Genomic DNA, 22275 nt, shown 5'->3' on the forward strand with positions numbered 1-22275 from the left:
CATCTTCAGAAGGCTCCTGACTTTATAGGCTAATTAGTACAAGCTCTAAAAGATGTGCCATTATGGCAAGCTATCTCTCCAAAACAAAACTGAAAGCAAGCTCATGACAAATAAAACTATGACTGGAGTGAAAGCTACATGTTGAGTGTTACATGCCAATTTCCAGAAAATCTCTCCGGAAAAGAGCTGCTGGCTCTGACTCCTTAGATCCAAGGCATGAGAATCACAGAACTCAGATCCTTAGAACCAAAGACTTTAGGAGTCAGGCAGTTCAAGTCTTAGATTTACACACGCGCACGTGCGCACACACACACATAAATTCTTTTTTAACGGTCGCACCTGCAGCATATGAAAGTTCCCAGGCCAGAAGCTGAATCAGCTACAGCTGCTGGCCTACACCACAACCACAGTAACACCGGATCCGAGAGCGGCATCTGCAACCTACACCACAGCTTGCATCATCACCAGATCCTTAACGCACTGAGCGTGGCCAGGGATAGAATCCGAATTTTCACAGAAACAATGTCAGGTCCTTAACTTGCTGAGCCACAACGGAAACTCCAATATATATATGTTTAATGCTTGTATTTAAGGAAAAACTGAGGCCCGAAGAAGTTGAGAGAGTTGCCCGAGGTCACATAGCTATGAATTCCAGAGGCAAGACTAGATCCCTGATTCCCTGGGACCTGGAGCCTTTTTCATTTAAACACATGAAAGCTCTCCTCCCTACCCCCTCAAGCCCATGTGATGGGTAAGGTTTATGATATTAAGGAATCACAGAGGGAGACAGAATTTTAGAACAGGGTAGAGTTAGAGGTTACATGCTACTCCTTTTTCCTATAAATGAAGACAGTCTCAGAGAGGCTAATTTCAAAATTACTCAGGAATGAGTGATGCAGCTGAGCCTGGAGCTTCTTGCTCATGGTCCAGGGACCTTTCTCCTTCTCAAAGCCCCCTCGGTTGTCTGGTGGCATCTCAGATGAAATCACACCCAGAGACGTGGCCTTCGGACACTTCTGATGCCTGGTGAGGGTTCAATGAAAACCACACCAGAGCTTTGAGCCGGGATGGTACTTGTGTGAGGTCCTGGGATTATTAGAATGGTGACCCCCCTCTCCCCCCCAAAAAAAGATATATGCATATCAAGCCTCTGGAACCTGTAAGTGTTTGGAAGAAGGGTCTTTGTGGATATAATTAAGCGAAGAATCTTGAGATGAGGGAATCATTCTGGAAGATCCTGGTGGATCTTAAATCCAAGGACAAGTGACTTTCTAAAAGGCAGGCAGAGGGAGGTTTGGCACAGAGAGAGGAGAGGATGCAGAGGGGAAGGCTTGTGAGGATGGAGGCAGAGCTCAGGGTTAGGGAGCCATGGTGACCAGAAGCTGGAAGAGGCAAGAATGTTCTCCCCTAGAGCCTTTGGAGGGAACGTAGCCCTGCCAAAATCTCATGTTTGTACTTCTGCCTCCAGAACTCTAAGAGAATAAATTTATGTTGTTTTGAGCCACCACGGTTGCAGAAGACATGGGGAATTAATAAACCATTTACAATCTCCATGGGTAAAATCAATTAGAAAAAACAACAAAAAAAATCAAAGATCAGAGAATGGATAACAAAATGTGGCATATCTGTACAATGGAATATTACTCAGCCTTAAAAAAGCAAGGAAATCCTGTCACATGCTGAAACATGAGCCTCGAGGACATAATACTAAGTGAAATAAGCCCATCCCCCAAAACACAAATACTGTATAATTCCACTTATATCAGATACTCAGTGTAGTCAAATTCATAGAGACAGAAATTAGATGGTCCCAGACAGGGTCTGAGGGGATAAGGGAAGGGGGAATCATTGTTTAATAAGTTATGGGGTTTAGGTTTTATAAGACATAGTTATAGAGACACATGGCGGTAATGGTTTCACAACATTACGAATATACTTAATACACTGAACTGTACACTTAGAAATAAATACTTAAGGGAGTTCCCTTGTGGCACAGTGGGTTAAGGATCCAGCATTGTCACTGCAGCATCTCAGGATGCTGCTGTGGTGCAGGAACTTCCACATGCTGCAGGCGTGGCCAAAAAAATTAAGATAGTATGTTTTATGTCATGTGGATTTTGCCATAATTTTAAAAATCGGGAAAAAAACAAACAAAAAAAGGGATTACAGGCTTTACAACAAATCCAGAATCATCATGCTTCGCCCACAATGGGTCAGAGGATAAAAGGCAGAGTGTGGAGACCAGTCCTGATTTGTACGGGGAGCCAAGCCAGACTGACTCACGAGCTGTCATGTGTCAGGATGCTCACGATGCAGGAACTTTTTGAGGCCACACACCCATCTGAGGGGATGGCACGCCCACTGGGTGGGTCTGGAATCCTCCAGAACCCTACTGCAAACTGCCAGAAACCCCACCTCTGAGGGCCTGTGTGGACAGCAGCCCAGCCTTCACCCTCACCCAGCGCCCCCCAGGAGGCCTGGGGCCAGTCCTGGTGATGCCAGGCCCTGGCAGATGCCAAGGACACTGATTTACTCAGGCCTTCGGGGGTGGGAGTGGGGGGGGGGGAGACAGACACACCAGAGTAAGCAGATGTGTCTTCAAAACGGCATGTTCTTGGGCCTTGTTTTATTTTAGAGGTGCCTTCACACAGCTGTTGAGCTAAATCACACACGCCAGCCCTTTCCCCGTCTCCCCAGCTCTTTTGAGGGGACACAGTCCCCATGTGTGGACTGAGAAGACGGTTGCTTTAACCCACGCTTTCCACACATGTGGGGGCTCCAAGCTGGCAGCTGGGCTCCCTGTCTTCCCGCCTTTCTTGCCACAGCCAAACATCTGGGCAAGAGCTCTGGTGTCTTAGGACTGTCTTATTTATGTATTTGTGATTGAATTAGAATCAACACACAGGAGTGTATGAGTTTCAGGGGCACCCCATGGGGATTTGGGATTTTTGTACATTGATCATCACGATAAGTCTAAAGCTCATCTTATTGGTGGGTTTTGAGGGTTTGTTTGTTTGTTTGTTTTTGATTTTTACAGCCACACCCGCGGCATAGGGACGTCCCCAGGCTAGGGGTCAAATTGGAGCTGCAGCTGCCCGCCTACACCACAGCCTCAGCAATGTAGGATCTACGCTACATCTGTGATCTATGCTGAAGCTCGAGGAAATGCCAGATCCTTAACCCACTGAGCAAGGCCAGGGATCAAACCCACATCCTCACAGGTACTATGTCAGGTTCCTAACTTGCTGAGCCACAACAGGAACTCCTTATTGGTGGGTTTTTGTTGTTTGTTTGTTTGTTTGCTTAGGGCAGCACCCATGACATATGGAAGTTCCCAGGCTAGGGGTCAAATTGGCCCTACAGCTGCAAGCCTACACCACAGACACAGCAACTTGGGATTCGAGCTGTGTCTTACACCTACACCACAGCTCATGGCAATGCCAGATCTTTAACCCACTGAGTGAGGCCAGGGATCGAACCTCATGGATACTAGTCAGATTCATTTCTCCTGTGCCCCAGTGGGAACTCCCTTGACGTTTTAAGATTTCCTAATTGCTCCCAACTCTGCAGGTTTATTTCAGTCCTGGGCAGCAGATCAAAGTTGGGAAGCCCAAAGGAGATGCTGTCGGGTCCCACTCAAGGTCCCCTCCTGAGAGCAGTGCTGGGGGCTCCGTGGAGGCACAAGGACACATTCAGAGGATAGGAAAGGACCTTTGCATCTTGTGATAAGACCACTGGACTTCAAGCTGCCCTCTGCTTGGGTCACGTTCATCTTTTCCAATAGTTTTCCTAGGGATGTGCTTCACCCTGAGCCCCAGACCCAGCCCTGACCATCCTCAGACTCACATTGAAAGTGTTCCTGGAAAGGCCATGAAAACCCCTCCTCCTCCCTATGTGTGGGGAATGGGCGGCCACTTCTCAGGGCTGATTCCAACGAGTGCCTCCACTGTTCTGTGTCCAGAGTTCTCCTAACTGGCCTCCCTGTCTCCACTCTCACTCCCTTTCCATCTATTTAAAAAAAAAAATTGAGGGGAGTTCCTGCCATGGCTCAGTGGAAATGAATCTGACTAGTATCCATGAAGACGCAGGTTCGATGCCTGGCCACTCTCAGTGGGTTAGGGATCTGGCATGGCCATGAGCTGTGGTCTAGGTTGCAGATGTGGCTCAGATCTGGCATTGCTGTGGCTGTGGTGTAGGCCAGGAGCTACAGTTCCTCACCTGGGAACCTCCATGTGCTTCGAGTGTGGCCCTAAAAAGATAAAAAAAAAACAAAACACCTTTTTTTTTTTTTTTGAGGTGAAAGTAACATGATATTAACCATTTTAAAGGGAAAGAATCCATGGCATTTAAGACAGTCACAAAGTCGTTCAACCACCACATCTATCTAGTTCCAAAACATTTTCATTGTCCCCAGTGCATACGACAAAGCAGTTACCTCCCACCCCCACTCTCCCCCCAACTCCAGGCAAACACCACTCTGCTTCCTCTCTCTATGGATCTACCGATTCTGGACATTCCATCGAAATGGAATCACACATAGGTGGCCTTTTGTCCCTGGCTTCTTTCACTTAGCATCATGTTTTCAAGCCTGATGCAAGTTGTAGTTTAAGTCAGGTCACCTTCCCTTTAAGGCTAAATGATATTCTCTGGTCCGTACATACCACCTTGTTTACCCATCCATCCATGCACTCTTGCGTTGTTTTCCTGTTGGCCTGGTGTGCCCAGAGCTGCTGTGAATATGGGGCTCACGCCCATGAGGACTCCCAGCCATTCTTCACACATTAGTCTGGTCTGATCACATGACACTCCACCTACAATCACTTTGATGGCTCCCACCAGTCTCACGGTAAAGGCAAACCGCTGAATGGGACCCAGGTTCTCATGTTCTGGCTTCTCCCCTTCCTCTGGCTTCATCTCTCTCAGCCTGCTCCCATCTAACAGACTTGGTTTCTTGGGCATGCCATGCTTGTCCTCTGAGCCTCTGCCATTGCTGTTCCCTCTTCCTGAAACACCTTTCCCCTGGGTCAGAGGCAGCTGCATTGACAACATGCATTTCCTCATCTCCTAATCAGATTAGCCGGACTAGGTCCCAGCACAGAACCAGCGCTGGTCCCTCTGCGCTTCACGGCCAGAAAGGCATCGCAGAGCTTGCTGTGGGTTTAGGAAGGCTACACTGGACTTGGTGAAACTCCCCAGAAGCTGCCCAGGGACACTATGGAGAACTTTCAGTCACGTCCTGTGTCCCTAAAACACAGCCTGCTGGGAAGTTTGAACGTGGTTGTGGGGATTGCTCAGCCAGCTGGTCCCCTTTCCAGGACTCCACTGGGCGTCCTGACTCACCTCTGCTCGGTACACATCCTCCGCCCTGAAACGTGGGGCGGGTGTGAGGCAAGCTTTACTTTGTCCATCCAAGTGGGTTAACGCCCCACAGGCCTGTGAGAAGCAGGGCAGAGACTCTGGCCTCTGCCCCATCCACTGCCGGCCTCTGGCCCAAGAGGAGCCAGCTCAGCCCAGCAGCCAAAGCAGGTGGGGTTGCTGCTGCGACAGCAGAAAGCAAGCTCCCCGGGCCGAGGCCGCCACACCTGCACTTAGAGGCTTCAGCTCAGCCTGGGCCACAGGGTGTTGGGGCTCACACAGGATGCGGTTTTCTAAGGGTGGGGAGGTCTAGGCTCTCACCTTTCACAACTCTTTCTTAGTTTCTGTTTTGAGCCTCTGCTCCCTGAGACTGTGCACTCCCACGTGTACACACAAGAGCACACACATGTACACTCAGACACATACACAGGAACACACACACACACGGCTTCAGCACACTCTTTGTTCCCTCTCATTTCTAAGAACAATTTAGTAAACCCTTTCCTTCTACAGAATTCCTGATAGAAGATGGAATAATTCCACAATCCCTAATTATGAATTCCTAATTCCTCCTTCCTTTTTCCGGCAAATTCTCCATCCCAAACCCCATTGGAACCCTCGGTAGAAACTGCCTGAGAAGACAGGACGACACATTAGTTCTCTAAGCGACTAGTCTGCAAACGACTTGCTTTCCTCCACACGTGAGAAAAAGACGGGAAACATGGAAAGAGACCCGTGTGTTTCCGAGGGACTTGGGGCAAGTGACTCTGGCTTTGAGGGGAGCCCGTCTGTCCCTTACCTCCAGGACTTTCCCTGTGATAAACTGGTGACAGGCTTCACACTTCACCCCAAAGAGGCCCTGGTAGTCCTTTTCGCAATACGGCGCGCCGTCCCTGCAGGAAAGAGAACATTTGGCTGCTGAGAGGCGGTTGAGGGGAGGAAAACACCCAGCCCCTGCATCCCCAGCCCCTTCCCACACAAGAGGGGTGGAAAGTACTTCTCTCCTACCGGCATCAGCGTCACATGCCTGGAGACCTGGTCAGACAGGATCAAACCCCACAAAACTAAATGACCCAGAAAGAGCGCTGAGGTTTCTCCGAGCCACGTGGAAATAACAGCCAATGATTAGCGCTGCCGATTCCTGGTCTGCCTCAGACCTAACCAGCAAGCATCCCTCCCTGGCACCACGCCGCCACGTGGGCTGCAGCTGTGGTCCCAGGGTTCCTCTTCCTTGTGCACCCCCCCACCTCCATCTCCTTGACTTCACATGCCAGAGCCTCCTAATGGCATGGAGACCCCACCCCCTTGGCCCTTGGGGAGCTTGGGGGGCCCAAGGCATCACCTGCAGTTTCCTGCAACCTCCTTCATTTTCCTGAGGACACGGTACAACTATTGTTTTCCATGGGTGCCACTGCATGGAAAAGTTAAGAGGCACTGCTTCACAAGCTGAGCAGTTTTGTCTTCCTACTTCGGCTGTGCCTCAGAATCCCCCGCACTGGGCTTCCTTTGCTAATACTGTGGCTTCATCCCAAGACCTGCAGAATCAGATTCCTAGCAGGTGGGGCCCAAGTTATTTCTTTGGTTTGTTTCACTATATCCCTAAGTTAAATCCACTTAATTTTTTTTTTTTGAATAGGTAATATATTCACCTGGTTGGAGAACATTTTTTCAGATCAATAGGGAGAAAATTTCCCTCATTGCCACTGGACCTCCTGCCCCTACCCCACCCCTACCCCCAACCCCCAACCCCCCACGCTCATTCTTTTCTCCTTTATTTTTTTATTTTTGTCTTTTTTAGGGCCGCACATGCAGCATATGGAGGTTCCCAGGCTAGGGGTCTAATTGGAACCGCCAGCCACAGCAATGCCAGATCCGAGCCATGTCTGTGACCTACACTACAGCTCACAGCAATGCCGGATCCTTAACCCACTGAGCGAGGGCAGGAATTGAACCTGCAACCTCATGGTTCCTAGTCAGATTTGTTTCCACTGTGCCACGATGGGAACTCCGCCATCCACATTCTTAGATGCAGGAGACTGGCCCTTATGTAGGATGTTAAAGGGACTTGGCGAGCTTCAGGTTGATAAACTCCTCCTCCTCCTCAATTTAAAAGGTAACCACTGTAACTAGTTTCTCCAGGTCACAGTAACAAAAATAAAAAACTTCACCTACTCTATTTTCTACACAAGCGTCTGAATCTAACGAACCCATTCCCTTGGTGGGCTGTTTGGTGCATCCGTCCGAATGGAATCTGTGCCTAGACTTTGAGTGGTTTTTTTCGGGGTGTGGGAGAAGGCGTCTACACATATGACCAAGACCTGGAAGGAGGATGAAAGTTTACTAGTTCCAAATAGCAGGGAAAAAAAAAATCAGCGAAAGTAAATTACTAAATGCCTCACTGGTTACAACCTATAGCCGATCATTATGCCAGCTTCTTTGTTGCCTGAGGCAATGATCAACAGTTCATTAAATTTATAGTAGGCGAACTGTGGCTCCAACAGAAGAATCGCATTGTTTTCAAACGTTTTATAGCAAAAAGTTCATGTTGCTTGAGAGATGTGACTGTTTCTCCTTACGTCTAAGGGGAGAGGGTGGGATCCCCAGGAGCAGGCCTACAGGGGGCCCCACAGTGGGCCCCATCCCGGCTGAAAGGATCCGCACCGCCCAGGCCCCAGTCTTACTTGCTGATGTATTCTCCGGTAAGGACCTTCCCGCAGGACTTGCATTTAAAGCAGCCCAAATGCCACTGCTTTTCCAGCGCCAGCAGCGCCTGTCCGTTCTTGATATCCCGTCCACAGCCAGCGCAATCTGGAAAAGAGCAGCCACCAGCGGTCACTCCACGTTTGTTTTGCTAAATCCAAGCACGCAGGTCGGCTCGGAACCCTAGGGTGCACTCATCACACACTCCATAAATATTTACTTAAGTGCCGTTTCATCCCGAGGTCTCGCCCTGCACGAAATCTTTCCCAGTGGCCCCACATTCACGCAGCACGGGAACGTCGTGAGCCTCGGTGGGTCCCAGGGGATGGCTGCCCTTCTTCCATTTGTTTCCTCGGGGGTGATTTAAATGGCCTCTGAGCTCCAGCTGGCCCAGAGAATATTTAATTAGAGGGCACTGGCTGTGATTTTAAGAAAGCTCTCTTGGGCCTTTATTAATTGAGGGCACAGGTGAGCAGCTGAGCACCCCATGCTGGATGCCTCCTCAGCACCATATACGCGATTCCTGCCCAGAAGTCGCATTTCTGTAAACAGGACTCTACTTTTTTATCAACCTCAGCCAGACTTTCGAAGAGGTGGGATCCTCAGTTCAATGGCCCTTAATTCCTCAGCTTTAAATTCTCGGGAAGCAGATAAAAGGGATTTCTTCATAGTGAGGCGTGTGGGCCCTTGAAGGAGACAACCTGGTGCTGAACCCCAGCTTGTGCTGGCTAGCCATGTGATCCAGGCTAGTTCTCCCCTTTTCTAAGGCTCGGTTTCCTCATATGAGAGCCAAGATGTTATTAGCGCCTGTTTTGGATGCTCTGATGAGGATTCTATAAAATAAGGGACTTAGGGCTCTATAAATGTTTGCTCTTATTATAACGGCCATTATTCTGATTACTAAGTTCATTCATTGTTAGGGAAGCTGAGTATTTAAAAGAACCCAGAAGAATGTACAGGTGTACCCTGTTTTATTGCACTTCACTTTATGGCTCTTCAAAGACAAGGGGTTTTTGTTTGTTTTTGTTTTTTTACAAATTCATGGTTTGTGGCAGCTCTACCTTGATCAAGTCTATTGAGGCTATTTTCCCAATGTTTGTTCACTTAGCATCTCTGTGTCACATTTTGATACTTCTCCCAACTTTTCAAGTGTTTTCATTATTATTATTTTTGTTCTGGTGATCTGTGATCCTGCTCTTTGATATTCCTGCTGAGACTCGCTGAATGCTCAGTTGATACACAATAAATCAGTATTTTCTAATTCAGGCATGTACACTGCCTTTTTAGACATAATGCTATTGCATATTTAATAGACTAGAGTATAGTCTAAATGCAACTTTCACATGTATTGGGAAAGCAAAGAATTTGTGCGGCTCATTTTATTGATGGATTTGCTTTATCATGGTGGTCTGGAGCCCATCCACTGAACATGCAATATCTCTGAGGGCTGCCTGTAAATTGGTGCAAGCTTTCTGGAAAGCAATTTAGATGTCCCCAGACATTTAAAATCAATGTACCTGAGAAAGTGAAAGAAAGCACTACTGGAAAAATGCCCGTGATGTCCCTAACTGATCATAAAAAACACTCATGGAATAAAGACAAGGCCTCTTGGTAACAAAATGATTAAACACCCCCTCTTCTGACCACATCCATGATATTTCTAGCCCACCTTGAATGCTCTCTCCTTCTAGAAAAACTTCCCTAGTTGTACCTAGCACAAGCACAAATTCTATCAAAGTTTCTCCAAATGTCATCCAGAGATGGCTCACAAATTCTTCTGGTTTTCTCTTTTGCTGTAGTTTAAATACACTTGAATATATAAATATAAATATTTATCATGTATTTGTTATATATGTATTATATTTACACATATTTATACAGATACACACATTTATATGTTTATATTTATATATTTATATTTACATACAAATTTTTATATGTTGCATTATATATTATATATTTTATATTTATTATGTAATATATACATTTGAACTCCAGGTTTATATTTATATTTGAACTCCAAGTGTGTTTCTGATGACTTTTGGCCAGTGGGTATTTACATAACCTTTATATCCAGCAAATTTATGTCTAAGATATTTAGCCTACAAATAAATTTGCAAAAGGACATGTATGTGCCTGTGTGTGTGTGTGCCTGTGTGTGTGTGTGTGTGTGTGTGTCTATTCCCTGAAGAATATATATTCATTACCCACAGCATTTTTTTAACATTAAAACTGAAAATAGCCTATGCAGACATAATGAGTAACTCATTAAATTAATCACCATGGAGCCAATAATGGAATACTACATACTGTTAAAAGAATGAGGTATATTTGTGGGCTGACATGGAAAGACAGCCAAAATAGACTGAGTGAAAAAGAAGAAAAAGAAAAAAAAAAACAAGTTGTAAAACAGTATGTATAAAATAAGCTAATTTTTTAAAACGCAAGAAAATAAAAAAGTTGAACAAATAAGTACTTATAAAGTTAAAAATACATCTGGCATGTTATGAATATTGCAGATTAGCATTTCTTTACATATATAGCTCATTATAAGCTGAGGGTATATTATCTGGTCACAAAGAATTATTCTTTTTTTTTTTTTAAAGCTGAGCTTTATATGATTCCCAATATCTCATCAAAAATATTACAAAGGGGATCACACATCTGGTAGTTTACTATAAGGATGAAAATAGAAGGCTATGATATTTGTTCCAAAATACAATTTTTATAGGTTAGGAGCACAATACGGATTTAAGATGAAGTGGCAGGGGTTTTTTTGAGGGGCCTTACCCACGGCATGCAGAAGTTCCCTAGGCCAGGGATTGAACTTGAGTCACGGCAGTGAGCCGAGCCACAGCAGTGACAACACCGAGTCCTTAACCCACGGAGCCAGCAGGGAACTCCAGACTGGCAGTGAACAGAATTGAAAATTGTCTTCATTCTTCTGATTAGATTATGCCCACTAGGTGGCAGTAAAGATTTAAAAGAACATGGAAGATGCTGGTGGGTAGAATTTTTTAAGCAGAAAATAAACTTTAGAGATGGCTTTTCGATTCTACAGTCAGGCTCAGAGGGGTTGGCAGAGCTATTCCGGGTCTTCCCCGCACAGCCCTGGGTGGAGAGGGATCAGAGGTGGAATGGTGAGAACGCAGGCTGAGAATGAGGAAGCCTTGGGTACGAGCTTGGCAAAGTTCCTCTCTGACCACTCCTTTCTTCCTCCGTGAAATGCTGGCCAACTTCTCGGGCTGCTCTGAGAACGAGGAGAAACTGCCTTGTGAAGTGCTTCATCTAACCCTTAGCACGCTTGGTACCTGTTAGGCACTCCACGTGGTTCCACCTTTCCTTGGCAGGGGCCAGACTGGGACTAGAAATCAGGTTTTTTGACTCTGTCTTGCCCTTTTTATTAGCACATTAATGCCCAGATAACCCAGAGTTCTGACAGCAGTGGAGACAAGCTGAGCATAGTAACAACCTCTCTGATCACTCTGCACCTAAGGTTTTTGGTGAACCAGGTACCGCGCAAGGGTTTTACAGATGTGGTACATAACTCTTCAGTACTTATTCTCCATAATCTTATTCTTTTTTTTTTTTTCTTTTTTGCCACCTCGTAGCAAATGGAGTCCCCAGGCCAGGGATCGGATCAGAGCTGCAGTTGCACCTACACCAAAGCTGCAGCAATGCTGGATCCTTACTGTGCCAGGCCAGGGATTGAACCTGCATCCCAGTGCTGCAGAGATGCCACCGAACCCGTTGCACTACAGAGGGAATTCCCAATCTTTCTGATTCTTCCCAGGCATGGAGTCAAAGTGCCTTGTACCCTGGGAGCCTCTGACCTCACTGGTGGTGTTCTGAACCTCTCTGTGCTTTGCAGTGGTCCCTTGGAGGACAGATGCCCTACAACTGACCTTGATTATGTTTCACAGAGAAGCATTCACTGAATGTGAATGCCTAGAGCCAGCCAGCTGGTGACACTGGGCTGGAAGCAGAGGCTGGGGATGGGATTCCTTCATCCCAAACCCCAAGACACACATCGGGCAAATCAACAAAGACCACCTCTGGGAAAGCAGAAAACTGGCCCGGGTTAGCCGGTTCGAAGTGTCCCGGTGTACTCCACAGAGGTGACACATTGTGCCTCTCCTGGCAAAACCATCCTCTCTCTGTCAGCCTGACGTCATGCTGGGGAAAGTGGAAAGATGCAGAGATGAAAAGGTGTGTGCTGAGGGTTTGTGCTTCTCGTGCTTGTTTCAACTAAGCTCTTTCCTAAAGAACGAAATGTCCTCGTCTCTATCTTCACGTTTTTCAGCTGTTGAGAAAATTGTTTCCACATCACTGAAGCAGCTGCTGATAAATATAGAAAGCTGGTGATTGGCACAGCGATTATTGCCAAAGTGGGAAATAGGTGAATATGGAGCAGCCTTAAGGAAATCAAGCCCTCTAGCAACTCGCTAGTCCTCTCTCCGGGACATACAGTGACCAAATGTGAAAACGGTGACAACTTAAACACTCAGCCCCAAGCCTTTCATTCTTGGCACCAGGAGCCAAGAGAAAAGCAGAGACTTGGCAACTTCCTCCAAGTGACACCACCATCCAAGGACACACCCGGTTCCATCTTTATATATCATTTTGTTCAAAGGTAATAAATATCCTTGAGAATAGGGACCCTGTCTGTTTCTTTTAATCTCTCTCTCTTTGGCACACCACAGACACTTGGGCTTCAAGAGTATTGAACTTGAAGAAGGTGACAAATGGCTCTTGGGAAGGAACATGGCGTTCGCAAGCTAAGAAAGGTGTCATCACTTGGGCTGCCCTTAGGTCCTGTCGGCCTGGATCCCCATGTTCTTTTTGAGAACTCTGTCTGCCTTCCTAGAATTTCCCATTTGGGAAGACTAAGAGCCAAAAAGATATCTTACTCGGCAAAGATGGCTCTCTGAACAGCAGGCTGAGGAATGGCGGAGCTACAGAAAAGGGTGGCGACTGAATCCCCAAGCAGTCCCACCTGCTCCAGCATCAGTCATGCCCAGAACCACCCGTGGAGGAAGAAGCTACCATTCACAGTGGATGCCCATCTGGGACCAAAGCTTCTAGAATATGGACTGGGACTTCCTTCAGTGTCTGGAAATTTTTGGCTACAGTCTTAGAGCTGAAGATAAATATTTCATGTCCCAGAGCAGGTAGCAAGGAATACCCTTGTCGGACTCACCAAAGGGGAGTAGAACCTTCCTGATGACCCTAAGCCCTACTGCCTCGCTACTTTGAAACAAGAAACTTGAAAAGGCATGGAGGAGAAGGGGCAGGGAGCTGTCCACACAGCAGTAATGGGGTGTTCTCTCCCCTGTGCTGTGAGATGAATTAGGGGACCCCCAGAGAACCGAGATGTTGCTGAGTGGGGCGGTCAAGCCCTGGTGCCGCCTTGGGATCCACGAGATGCTTCATGTTAGAGTTCTTGGGATGAATTGACTGGACTGTCCTGGGGCTTAGCAGCAGTCATGAACAAAAAGTCTGGAGCCTGCTGTATGTGGAAGATTTGAAAGGCAGGAAGCTGGCTGGAGCCCTTCTTGATGGCAGGCTAAGGAGAAGACGGAAGTGGGAAGGATGAGCATGGCCAATGTTTGGTTCACTGGGGATGCACCTGTGTCCTGTGTGGTACCCACGCCCAAGCATCTTGAATGAACCTACAGTGAGAAAGCTGCCTGCTGGGGGCGAGATGGGGAGGTAGGGGGAGACTTTTAAGTCAGAGGCTATGAGGAGCAGGACCTGAGGCTGGGGAGGAAGTGGGGAGGGCAATTGCTGAAACAGATTAGCCAGAAAGTGTACACTTTGTTCAAGAAACTCAAAATGAGCCTTTTTTTATTTTTGTTTTTGTTTTTCTTTTTAGGGCTGCACCTGCGGCATATGGATGTTCCCAGACTAGGAGTCGAATCAGAGCTGCAGCTGCCAGCCTACACCACAGCCACAGCAACACTGGATCCAAGCCGCATCTTTGACCCATGCCGTAGCTTGAGATAACACTGGATCCTTAACCTATTGAGCAAGGTCAGGGACCAAACCCACATCCTCATGGAGACTGCTGAGTTCTTAATCCACTGAGCGGCAATGGGAGCTACCTACTTTTTTTAAAAAAAAGTCTCCAGCCAGCGTTAGCTGAAAGAGAAGCATGCCGATGCCAGTGATAACACCTTGTCCCCTCTACCTCTAATCCCCCTCCCCCATCCCCGACCTCCCAAGGAGCCACAAGCGGGACAGGAAGGAGGTGAAGAAGGGGCAGGAGAGGCTGTGCCCCCTCGTCATTGCAGGTCCCCTCCTGGGGTCCAGCCTGAGCTCGGGTGAGTGGGCAGCTTCTGATGTGGATGAGAGCATAGCGTTTTCAGCTGTACTGGACTTTCAGGAGGAGAAAGTGACCAGAAAGCTATGAGATCTGTCCAAGATATGAGAAAGGGAGCTCCAAAAGAGGGTAATAGAAGTAGCCAAAGGAAAAAAGTAAGACTTTATTTTGTCCCACGAGTGTTCTGGCCCATTCTATACACTGATTGTGCAACTCACAGGGATTAAGGGCTTCAGGGGCAAAGAGACCTGGGGTGAAATTCCAGCTCTGACATAGAACTGAGGGAGCCTAGGCCGGCTAAGGAACGCTGGGCTCCAGTTGCTTCATTTGTTAAAGGGGCCAGTGAACAGTTCCTACGTGCTGGTTCTGGGGCTGTGGTGAGGATGGAAAAAAAGATGTGCAAATGTGGAGTTCCCACCATGGCGCAGCCAAAACGAACCCGACTCGTATCCATGAGGATATGGGTTCAATCCCTGGCCTTGCTCTGTGGGTTAAGGATCTGGCGTTGCCAGGAGCTGTGGTGTAAGTTGCAGACGTGGCTCAGATCTGGCGTTGCTGTGGCTCTGGTGTAGGCCGGTGGCTGCAGCTCTGATTCGACCCCTAGCCTGGGAACTTCCATATGCCAGGGGTGCAGCCCTAAAAAGCAAAAAAAAAAAAAAAAAAAAAAAAAAAAAAAAAAAAAAAAAAAGGTATGCAAATGTGAAATCACTGAGCAGAGGGTCAGGCACTCTGTGATAATCCCATAAAACCTCCCTTTCCTCTTCCCCTTAACAGATAACCAAGGCCCACTGGCCAGCATTGGGGAAGGCATTTTGATGTCTCTGGTTCCATAATCAGCATCATCCTGTTCATGTTATTCTTCTTGTTGTTGTTATTACCCACCTTTTAACTTTCTTTTTTTTTTGGCTTTTTTTTTGCCATTTCTTGGGCCACTCCCGCAGCATATGGAGGCTCCCAGGCTAGGGGTCGAATTGGAGCTGTAGCCACTGGCCTACACCAGAGCCATAGCCACTCAGGATCCAAGCCACATCTGTGACCTACACCACAACTCACGGCAACGCTGGATCCTTAACCCACTGAGCAAGGCCAGGGATCGAACCCGCAACCTCATAGTTCCTAGTCAGATTCGTTAACCACTGAGCCATAACGGGAACTCCTCCACCTTTTAACTTTTAAAAGACCTTCCACACCTTGTCTCAGTCCTCCCTTGGGGCTCCCGCTAACCTGGAAGGATAGCAATGACCCGCATTGCACAGGTCACAGGACACGGGAGAGCCAGATGGACTAGAAGACATTTGATGCAAAGCCTTCATTCTGCACACAGGAAAGTGAGGCCCAGCGTGGGCCCAAGGGCTGCACAAGGTCACACAGATAAGCAGTGGCCCGAGAACTGCAAAGTGGAAATCTGGTCTCACAGGCGCTTGAATGTGAAGCCAGGCCTTTACAGATTACAGGGCTTTTCTGGGTTTTAAACCTTCAACCATATGCGTGTTCCCCCAGTTATTGCCTCTTCTGCCACCAAGGGGCAAAAAGAGCCACATGAAACTGGAACGTGAGGTTAAGGCAGAGTGGCGAATTATCATGAAAATAATGTAAATTGTAAAAGGGACTAGAGAAAGAAACTTTGCTCATTTCTTCAATACTTGCTGAGATACTAAGATGTTATAAAATATCCACAAGGATTTTAAGTGAATTCAGAGTATTTCCTTCCTTTACTGTAAAATTTAAAAAATGAAGAATTTTTCTTTAAATCAAGTTTCAGTATTGATACCATGGCCCAGATAAGTTCCAGAACATTCAAGTTTTCCCTGGAATCCTTTTCTAAAAATACTAATAAAAAAGAAACCCTGCTTGTCATCAACAAAGATTAGCACATAAATTCATGGCTCTTCCCGGGGATGAAAAATAAACAGACACAAAATCATTTTAGATTTAGGCTGTTATTAATAGAGAGTGGAATAAGACTTTGGAGACCCTGTAAAATATTCAAGGGGTGTCCTTTTAATAGACTGTTAACTAGAGGCACTTTATCCCTGGCTAGGAGTCAGTATTTTAAGGAGCTTTATGGAAAACAAACAAAAAACACCCAGTTCTAGGGTTTGGCTAACTTGAATCCTGAACTTAATGACATCATGGCTTGTCATTCAGTGGTTCCCACAGGATATGGATTTCCCATGACCTTGTGTGGTAACACAGTGGATGCAGAATGCCAGAGGACAGCTGTTCTATCCAAAAAGAGAGACAGGAGATGAGAGTGACCTGCACATGGGTCAGATTCTGTGAGGTTAACAAGCTGCCTCTGACACAAGCTTTCAACACATCTGCTCTGCCTGTGGCACCTGAATTCTTGCATGGGAATAACTGTGGGAGGCACGTAGTGGCTGTCCCCTTTATACAGGACAGATATTTGCAGCTTGCCAGGGTTCCCATCCCTCGCTAGGGCCTAAATGGCAACTGCCACCTGACATCCAGCTCAAACTGACTGAATGCACCTGTGTTACCAGCCTGGCCCTTATTTGCAGGACCTGGAATTTGTAACCCCTGCATTTAAAAAAATTCAGACTTTCCTTCTGTTCTTCTCCTTCTTCTTTATCCCTTCAATAAGGCTTGGCTTACAGATTTAACATCTGTAAGGGGTTTGGGTATTTGAAAAACTGTGACCAAAAAGACCACATCATTTGGTAGTGATGAGAGTGTCCAGGAGTTCCCGTCGTGGCATAGTGGTTAACGAATCCGACTAGGAACCATGAGGTTGTGGGTTCGATCCCTGCCCTTGCTCAGTGGGTTAAGGATCCAGCGTTGCCATGAGCTGTGGTGTAGGCTGCAGACGCGGCTCGGATCCTGCGTTGCTGTGGCTCTGGTGTAGGCCGGTGGCTACAGCTCTGATTAGACCCCTAGCCTGGGGACTTCCATATGCCGCAAGAGTGGCCCTAGAAAAGTCAAAAAGACCAAAAAAAAAAAAGAGTGTCCATCTACCAAGTGGACATTGCTGACTGTTGACCTCTCACCTTCACTTCGGCCACTCAGTGTTGTCAGGTTCCAACCAGACATCTACGGGTTGACAACGATTGGCTGGCCACAGTCCATATCAAGTCCCTGACATGAGTCTGCAATTTTCTTCTCTAGCATGTCACAGCAAATACCAGGGGTATGAGGTCATCATCAGAAGGGGACAGATAGAGGGCAAAACAGAACGTGAAACTGCAAATGTGTTAGGCTAAGTACTTTTCCAGAAATAATTTTTAAAAGTACTTTTTAACTTCTGAAATTCTATGCTGCCATTTGCCAGACAGCAATCCATGGGGTCACAGGACAAACCCGGGGTGGAGGGGGTGGGGTCGGGTGAGTCAGGATATTCACGTAGGAGCAGTGTATTTGCCATCCTGTGGCAAAAGGGGTTTCAAGGCTCTAAACAGTTTACATCTCAAATTTGCTACAAATGATGCAGAATTATTTTAAAAGGGTATGTGCTGCCTGACTATGTAACCTTGAACCAGGCTTTGCACAATCACCCATGTCCCTTGGCTGGGTCAGCTGCTCCCTTTGCTCTCCTGATGGCCACGACGGAAACATCACAAGCCAGAACAGCCTCTGACCTGCTATTTTAAGTGAAAGTTCTTGTTGTCTTTGGAAAACAACACTGCACAACAAACAGGTTTTCACGGGCTATCACAGCAGTAGGTTACCAGCCTGACTGGGAAAGTTGAAGGCAGGCCCAGAAACAGCCATTTTCTGAGACTGCTCTTATTTGGCAATAAATCCTCTCTCCTCCTTTCGAAGTGTATACCATATATCCTGATAGAATTTCAGTTACTTTGGTCATAATTTTTATAAATATAGGCCATTTGCACATTTGCAACTTTTTTTTTTTTTTGTCTTTTTGCCTTTTCTAGGGCCGCTCCTGTGGCACATGGAGGTTCCCAGGCTAGGGGTCTAATTGGAGCTGTAGCTGCCGGCCTACACCACAGCCACAGCAACACAGGATCTGAGTCGAGTTTGCAACCTCTACACCACAGCTCATGGCAATGCCGGATCCTTAACCCGCTGAGCAAGGCCAGGGATCGAACCCGAAACCTCATGGTTCCTAGTTGGATTCATTAACCACTGCACCACAATGGGAACTCCTGCACATTTGCAACTTCTAACACTAACCCCTAAGGCTGTGCTCATAGAATTTTGATAGGAGTATTAAGGATCCTCAAGGTCAAGGACTCTCCTTTAATCAGATTGGGTGTGTTTGTTCTCATGTTCATGACCACCATCTGAATGAGAAATTAAAAGGAGCCAGGCTGTTTGCCTTTCCTCTCCAAGAGCTGATTATGAATTTATTAAGCAGGAATTAAATGAAAAGAACTGAATTCCAACATGTTACGATGTGCATGAACCTTGAAAACCTGATGCTAAGTGGAAGAAGCCAAAAACAAAAGGCCACGTATATATGATTCCATGTATATAAAATGCCCAGAATAGGTAAATACATAGACAAAGAAAGCAGATTGGCAGTTTCTAGGGCCTGGAAGAAGGGGTGAATAGGGAGGAACTGTTTAATGGGCACAGGGGTTTCTTTTGGGGTGGTGAAAATGTTTTGTAACTAGATGGAGGTGGTAGTTGGACAATGTTGAGAAAGTACCTACATACTTACTTTAAAAAGGTTTATTTTAGGTTATGGTTAATTTTAGGTTATGTGGATTTCAACTAACAAAGCAAAACAAAAACAAAAAAACGAAAAAAACAAAAAAACAAAAAAAAACCCTATACCAAAAAAGGTTTGTCCTTGCACTAATTTCCTTAATTTAGTATAAACTTTAACCTGGTAAAAGAGTTGAAGAATAAATCTTTAACTGGCTACGGTCACCCAGCATACAGGGCTCTTGCCAAAGGGGAAATCATACTTGAGTTTTACGTCAGTTTCTCGGATTCAGTGCTCATTAGCAAACATCAGCTCATTTATTCTACTCCAAAGCCAGGAAGAAGAAAAGAAGGGGCAGAATGTCAGTTTCGGCACTTTCATCATGCAACCAGTCACTTAATACATACATGGCTGAAGGTCACAGCAAGGGCAAACGTGCAAAGAGACTTCGGTCTGCAATGGGCTTTTTAAAAAATTAATTTAATATTATTTCATTTTTGATGTACTTTGTTTTTAAATAGGTAATTCATACACATGGTTAAGCTTTTTTTAGTATATATACTAAAAATAATTCCTTTCCCGCCCCATCTCCCAGCTACTCCTCCCTTCCTGTTGGAGAAAAGTGCTGAGAGTAATTTCTCAGCATCCCCCTGAGCACAGCCTATCTACAACCACAGGTACACAGCAGTCCTTTGAGCAGCTAAATCTCTATTGCTGCCAAGAAATTAAACTGGGGAATAACTGCTCTTCTCATCATTAAAATTCCAGTTTTACTGGGAAGTTGTCAGAAAGTGTGGACCTAAAAAGGCATTATCTAGTGAAATGAAAACAGTAAATCACAAAATACCATTCACTTTCTATCCACTGAAACAGTTTTTTGTACTTGTTTTCACTTTTTGCACCTTAGTTGGACCCATTCCCTATAAGGTGGGAACTCTTCTTCCTTTCTTGCAGCCAAGATAATCCAGGGTCTGGTTAAGTGAAAAGACAGGTCACTCTGAGATCTTTATGTCTGATTCATGATTGTCGCAGATTTCAGTCTAAAAATCCGAACATTAACATCCCTTTTTGCAGCATTCCTTGGCCTTCGTCTGTAAGGTACCTTCGGCTATGATGTAAATTCCAAACTCTCAATCCATCCCAAGTAGAGCAATACTGGCAGCCCCTTGCCAGGTTAAACTCTTGTCCCTCCAGGCCAGAGGCTGGTACCTTAAGGGCCCCGGGGAGGGGACACTTCCCTCTAACCTCACACTCAAAGTCAGGAAATGTATTCTCTGATGCTTCTACTTAAAAAAAAAAAAAAAAAAAAAAAAAAAAGTGCGATGATGTCATCAACCAAATTATTTGAAGCAGTAACCCCTCCCCCCTTGTATTAAATAAGAGGAAAACTTATAAATAAGATGAGAAAATAAACGTTTAATCATGCCAATACACCTTACCCTCATGCACCCAGGCTGTACTTAGGTAATTTCACAAAACCCACAAAAGCCATCGTCATTCGAGCAGCGGTCAGAACTCAACATTCTGGACCTGGGAGTTGAGATTTACTCCCTCAAAGGGTCTCCTGGGATGGCTTCGATTTACCCATTCAGCGAACATTCCTGAGCTTGCTGTGTGCACAGCGCTATTCACAGGGACAAAAAATACGGCCCTTGTCATTAGGTAGCTCAGGGTCTGGTTGGAGAGATAAACACACAAAGAACGAGCAGGCTAGGCAGTGATAACTGCCACCACAGAAATGCAAAGCACCGCTTTGGCCAGAACACGTGTGAGCTGGCCGAGCAGCCAGGGGCCCTAAGCAAACTCAAAGCTTTCAGCCTTTTGTGTGACACTCAAAAGAACAAAGATTTTTGGCAAGAAGACACGTGAACAAAATGCTATGGGAAGAATGTATGTATCACTGTACACGTGTCTATATAATTGAAAGTAAAATCCAGGGGAATGTCTATCAAAATGTTAATAGAGATGAACCCACGGTGATGGGATTTCAGGCAATTTTTATCTCCTTCTTTGTACTTGTCTGTAATATTGGTATTGTTTTACAATGAACACGTCAACCCATTTAAAAAGAGCAGATTATTACTGGTCCTGTTGAGATGGTTTTGATTCCATCTCCAGAACATTTATCTGGGGCTTTATGTGCTACACCTTGTATAAGAGAGAAAGACAGCAGGGTCCTTATCTTTAATCAGTCATTATCTGGGTGCTGGAGGTGGGCACGCATCTAAACCATTAAAATGCAGCAGGTTATGTACCAATGTTGGTTCCTTAATTGTGACCAATATATCATAGTAATATGTGATGTTAACTGTACAGTAAAGAGTTTGGCTGGTGACTAGAACATAGTAGGTGCTCAAAGAAATGTTTGTTGAATGAATCAGTGACATCCATATCTTTCTTTGACGTCATCCTTTCATCTTCCTCATCTTTTCTCACAGCCATTACCTACACCCATAATCAGTGGTCTCCCCAGCCCTGATCTCTGTGCTAAATCATTGAATTTTGCCCACCACTATCATCATTACCACTTTAATCTTTCTAGAACATTGTTTTCATCTGGTCATCCTTCAGGTTAAACTGAGCTCCCTATCACCAAATTCCTCAAGGCCTCCAGAGACCTGGACCCTTTGCTCTCATTTTGCTCTCATTTGCCCCACTTCTCAAAAGCCTTTGTTCTCTTTGGGCTCCCCATGTGCTATTTTCACAAGCACCTTTCCTCCTTTTAAACTGCCCTCCCATGTAATAGTTTCTTTGAGTCTCAACGTTTAAAAGCAGCTATTTTCCAATTTTCAGATAAGAGCAGGGAGGTTCTGAGACATCACATCGCTTGCCCAAGGCTCCATGGCTAGAAGGGGTAGGACCAGGGGTCTCTACCATTATGCTATGCCCTCTTCTGTTCCTTTCTGATTCTAAAGTTCCAAGTTCAAGTTCCAGGCTCATAACTTCCTTAAAGAACAATGGTTAACACTGGGATGAGTTTATTAGGTGTCATGAAACTTTTAGGTACTTTACTTACATGAATCCCAACAACAACCCAACAGAAAGGAACTATTATTTTTTCCCATTTTGTAGACAAAGAAATGCAGGCAGAGATTAAGTTCTCAAGGCCAAGCAGACTGCATATGGTGGGATCTGGGATTAGAACCAGCCACCAATCTGTCCAGAACCCATTCTCCTTAGCAGTGCCCTGCCAAGCCTCCTCTGCCATCCTATCCTACAGGAAGAAAGTTCCAAAAGGTAGGGCTGATCCATTCTGGAGACCCTGCCA

General features: G+C 45.9%; 1 protein-coding gene across 50 annotated transcripts in view; it reads right to left on the minus strand.

Annotated features, from left to right (window-relative positions):
- ABLIM1 (actin binding LIM protein 1) overlaps positions 1–22275 on the minus strand; it is a 338773-nt gene that overhangs the window by 102624 nt on the left and 213874 nt on the right. For all 50 annotated transcript variants that reach the window (XR_014826278.1, XR_014826285.1, XR_014826292.1 and 47 more), the window contains 2 exons: positions 8037–8163; positions 6155–6248 (listed from right to left, as the gene is read on the minus strand). Coding sequence is in view for 1 of the 50 variants with exons in the window: in XM_021073348.2 (XP_020929007.1) it covers positions 6155–6248; positions 8037–8163 (221 nt within the window). In the remaining 49 variants the exon portion in view is untranslated. The remainder of the gene's footprint in view (positions 1–6154; positions 6249–8036; positions 8164–22275) is intronic.

The sequence above is a fragment of the Sus scrofa genome, chromosome 14 (genome assembly GCF_054392235.1).
Source record: "Sus scrofa isolate SSC_HxYL_T2T_F1_AM1 chromosome 14, Sscrofa_HxYL_maternal_Yorkshire_Landrace_v2.0, whole genome shotgun sequence".
Lineage (NCBI taxonomy): Eukaryota > Metazoa > Chordata > Mammalia > Artiodactyla > Suidae > Sus > Sus scrofa.